General features: G+C 56.8%; 1 protein-coding gene across 2 annotated transcripts; it reads right to left on the reverse strand.

Moving 5' to 3' along the window:
- Positions 1 to 65: 65 nt before the first annotated feature.
- Fut1 (fucosyltransferase 1 (H blood group)) lies at positions 66 to 3,159 on the reverse strand. 2 transcript variants are annotated; one of them, XM_026789052.1, is made up of 3 exons: positions 2,774 to 3,159; positions 2,500 to 2,639; positions 66 to 1,817 (listed from the first exon to the last, which is right to left on the reverse strand). In XM_026789052.1, the coding sequence occupies exon 3, from the start codon at positions 1,813 to 1,815 to the stop codon at positions 682 to 684; it is 1,134 nt and encodes a 377-aa protein (XP_026644853.1). In that variant the 5' UTR covers positions 1,816 to 1,817; positions 2,500 to 2,639; positions 2,774 to 3,159; the 3' UTR covers positions 66 to 681. The 2 variants fall into 2 exon arrangements, with proteins under 2 accessions (XP_026644853.1, XP_005366842.1); XM_005366785.3 differs by having other exon boundaries at positions 2,500 to 3,159.
- Between the last annotated feature and the right edge of the window lie 884 nt (positions 3,160 to 4,043).

Raw genomic sequence — 4,043 nt, forward strand, 5'->3', positions numbered from 1 at the left:
GTCTCGAAAAACCAAAAAAAAAAAAAAAAATTAAAAAATAAAAAATAAATAAAAAGTCCCTGGGTTTTTAGGAGACTCTGTTTCTGCAAGCCCAGCCCCTCAGGAGCATGGCCCCGCAGCGGTGGCCCCTTCTCCCCTCGCTCCCACATTTTAGCCCATTTCCTCTCTCCACCCTAAATAAAAGTCTGGAAGGTTTTTCTGTGACCCAGGAGTTGGACAGAACTCAGATCTGCTGAAGTCGTTCTCGTCTTTCTAAGCCGACGCTAGCTCCTGGCAGGGCCTCCTGCATCACTCCATGTCTGTAGCAGCAGCAGTGGCGAGATACGGAGTTCTCACCTTCACTCAATTCTTCACTACCTAGAGCGCTGGCAGGGCCCTTGGAAGCAGCCACCATGCCCCCCGAGAATGGCTCCAGGAGCCCCGAAAGCCAGCTGTGTGTCATGTGTCAGGTGTTCCTTCACTCCCATAATCCAGAAGTTCTAAGAAGGTGAGCTGGGTGGGCGAGAAGAGGACTGTGGCTCACAGGGCCAACTTGGACTCCAGAGCCATCAGACAGTGAGGTTCTGTCGGAATATTTCTAGAGCATTCCCACATTTCCAGAGTCCCACCAGCTCGTGGACTACCACAGACAAATCCCGAAGACACAGGCTTCTAGAGACATGATGGCTGACGCTAGGTGGTTCAGACCAATCTTAAAAGACCGTCTGACTTCCAAGGGTCAATCTGAGCCTGCAGGGTGGACAGGTCTGCATTAATGCCCACCCACTCAGGCAGGAAGGCAGCCTTCGGCCTGAAGATCTTCAGAAACTCCGAGTCTGGCAGGGTGAAGTTCGCCAGGTAGACAGTGTCTCCACCAGCTAAGTAGGCCGCCCAGAAGCCGAAGGTCCCGATGGTCATGATCGTGTGGTTGCACTGCGTGAGCAGCGCAAAATCTTTCCCCGGCGTGCTCTCCTGCCCATTGCCCGCGAAGACCACGTCACCACGGGATGTGTCAATATTCTCCAGACACCATTTCATGCCATTGCTGGTGACCACAAAGATGGGATCTTTGTGTCGGGCGCGGAACCAGTCCATGGCTTGCTGGAGGTAAGCTCGGTCCCCCACCACACCCTTCCAGCGATCGGGCATCACCTGCAGATAGTCTCCACGACGCACGTGTACACCCACAAAGGTGTGAGGGCGGATGCCCCGGGGGCCTAGGCGGAGCCCACTCAGCAGGTGCTGGGCACCTTCCCGAAGGTGGTCATGCAGGGTGAACTCCCTGCGGATCTGTTCCCGGAGATGGTGGAAGAAGGTCCAAGAGCAAGGGAAACCGGACAGCTTGAGAAAGGGGTCCTCCAGACGGGAGTACTCCTCTGACATCCAGTCATGTAGGACTAAATGCTGCCAAGGCGTCAGGCTGTCCACCTCAGGGTCCAGCACGGGCAGGGAGATGCGGAACACTGGGGCCAGGGTGGCATGCATCTCAGGCTGAATGAAAGCTCGGCGGCCATTGAGCTGGGCCAGGGCCAGCAATGTGGCGTACTGCCCCATCTGGTTACCAAACCTGCCTCCTGGGGAGATGGTCCAAGTCCCAGGGAGTGAGGAGACTTGTTCGGGACAGGAAGAGGAGGTGTTGACTGTCTGCAATGGGCGCGGCAGGCATACCATGGCCACTGGGGACTTCAGCAGGTGGTAGTCCGGACACAGGAGAGAGAGAGTTAGCTCATTTCGAAAGAAGTTTCCTCCACGCAGGTGGAAAAAGAGGGAACCGGCAGAGAGCACACAGACCAGCAAGAAGGCCAGGCAGAGCTGCCTGCGGCTGGGGGTCCACATGGCTGTGGGGGGAAAAGTGGCTTAGAAGGCACACAGTGTGAACCAGAGGCTGGGACTCCTCTGCCTCCAGGAGCAACGTGAGCAGCTCCTGGGTCAGAAGAGAAGCTAAATCCAGGCTTGTGAAACTTGGAATCTCCAGGGATGGGGTCGGGAGACATGCAAATGCGTGGGTGCAAGACACTGAGGTTCAGGGCCTGCTGGAACCTCACATCTCAGCTACTTTCCCGGGTGCACCTATATGTAAGGGCACATCTACCTCCACAGACAGTAAGTGTTGGGGACCAGGGGAGCCCAGGGGAGGAGGAGGCATTTAGAAGCGCAAAGGCAAGCTCCTGGATGCTGTATAACTTTCCCTGTGAGTCAGGAACAAACATCTGTGGATCCCACGTGAAGATCAGTTAACATACCAAACAAACGGTTCAACCCAAGTCTGCCCTGCTGGGTGACTCCAAGGCAGCTACATAGCCAAAAAGCAAGCATCCCGGGGAAGCCTGTGAACCTTGAAACTTTCTGTGAGCGGGTTTAGTTTCCTGGGTCAAGAGCCTTGCTGTGGCAGAAGGGAAGTGATTCTTGCGAGAAGAGGTTGGGACTGGATCCCAGGTTTTGAGGAAGACCGGGATAGGGTTAGAGTGGCCTACATACCCTCGTCATCCCTGGGGTTTGACATGCCCAGTGCTGACTAACCTGAGCTCCTTGCTGGTGGTACAAACGGATTCTTTTAGTCTGAGCTTCCAGTCCCAAAATAGAGCCTTCATCGGCGGCGCTTGATGGTCAGCAGCCCCAACTCCGTAGCCCTCCCCTCTAGGCTTCCTTCCTGCAACAGACTAAGGAGGCTGAGGGCTTGCAGACCCGGACAGAGAGAGGGAGAGACAGACAGAGAAAGAGAGGCACGGTTCCAAGACGCACAGCCTCCGCCCTTCAGGCCGCGCAGGTAGCAGGAGGCGGAGCCCCATCCTACCTGGTGCCTCACCCTGTCCTCCGCCCAGGTAGATGGGCGCCGCACCCCTTGTCCCTTCCTCTCGGATCACTGCCGCAACGGTGGGCAGCCCAGCTGGTCCCCAGAAAGTGCCGCATTCTCTGCACGGATCCGGGGACTAGCTCCCGACTGCAAGGCTGAACCCGGGAGCCCCGGTCTCACGCACGCATGCACGCACGTTTCCTTCTCCGGGCCCAGGATTTAGCGTCCTTACCTGGGTGGGAGTAGCCACGCCCCAGTGGAGCAAGGTCTGGGCACCCGCTCCCTCCCACAACCCCGCCAGCTGCACCCTCCCAGGAGGATGGAGACCCTGTTTGCCAGCTGCCACAGCCCAGGCACGAGCCTCTGCCTGTAGCCGAGTACACATCATCGCACGGTCCTCGCCCCAAATCTCTCTTTGAAGCGATCCTAAAGTTGGGGGTCCAGCTGTTACTTTCTAGACTGGCAAATAGAGCAGATAACTTTTTCTGACCAGGAAGAGTTGTCTAGCGTTTTGTCTGGGAAGGCAGCTGGTGTGCCCGGGGACAAGGGCTTAGCTCTCCTTTTAATGTAGAACCCTTACCTGAGCGTCGACACCTTACAAAGACTCAGGAATTCCACTCGGCTGCCCAAAGATTAGATCATTTCTCCAGGCTACCAAGGCCCAGGCCCGCCTCAGAGCTAAAGGTCCATTACCCAGCCTCCTCCCTTAGACACTCCCTCAGTCCCAAGGGACCTTGCTCAGGCTTCAAACCCAGGAATATGCCCCTGCATGCCTTTGACTGCAAGAAATCATCCAGCTCCCCCCCCCCCCCCCACACACACACACAGAGCCTGGCTTGGTGGGAAAGAGACTGCTCCTGCCCATCCCCCAGGGCATCTGGGGAGCACCAGTACAGGACAGTCTCTGGTGAAAGAAGCCCGAGGATTGCATCAGGGAGGACGGCAGATGAGCGCAGCATCTGAATCCTGACAGGGGTTGGTGAGGGTGACTGGCCTGTGGCCAGCTGGGAGACTTCCACCTGCGGCCTCTTTCACACAGCGGATGCAGCTCTCCCGGTGATTAAAGAGTCTCAAACCCCAGCACCCCTTGAACCTTGATGTTCAAATAGGGTGGACTATATGGAAAATCTGAGGCCCAGGGCTCCTTCTTAAAACCCTGACCCAGAGTCTAGCCTCCTCCCTCAGACCCAGGAGTGCAGACCCCAATCCCCTCCCTCAGACCCAGGAGTGCAGACCCCAATCCCCTCCCTCAGACCCAGGAGTGCAGACC

Source organism: Microtus ochrogaster, unplaced genomic scaffold (assembly GCF_000317375.1).
Source record: "Microtus ochrogaster isolate Prairie Vole_2 unplaced genomic scaffold, MicOch1.0 UNK14, whole genome shotgun sequence".
Classification (NCBI taxonomy): Eukaryota; Metazoa; Chordata; class Mammalia; order Rodentia; family Cricetidae; genus Microtus; species Microtus ochrogaster.

Coding starts and splice junctions, on each gene's coding strand:
- Fut1 (XM_026789052.1), bottom strand. CDS start 1,815: ATGTGGACCCCCAGCCGCAGGCAGCTCTGCCTGGCCTTCTTGCTGGTC.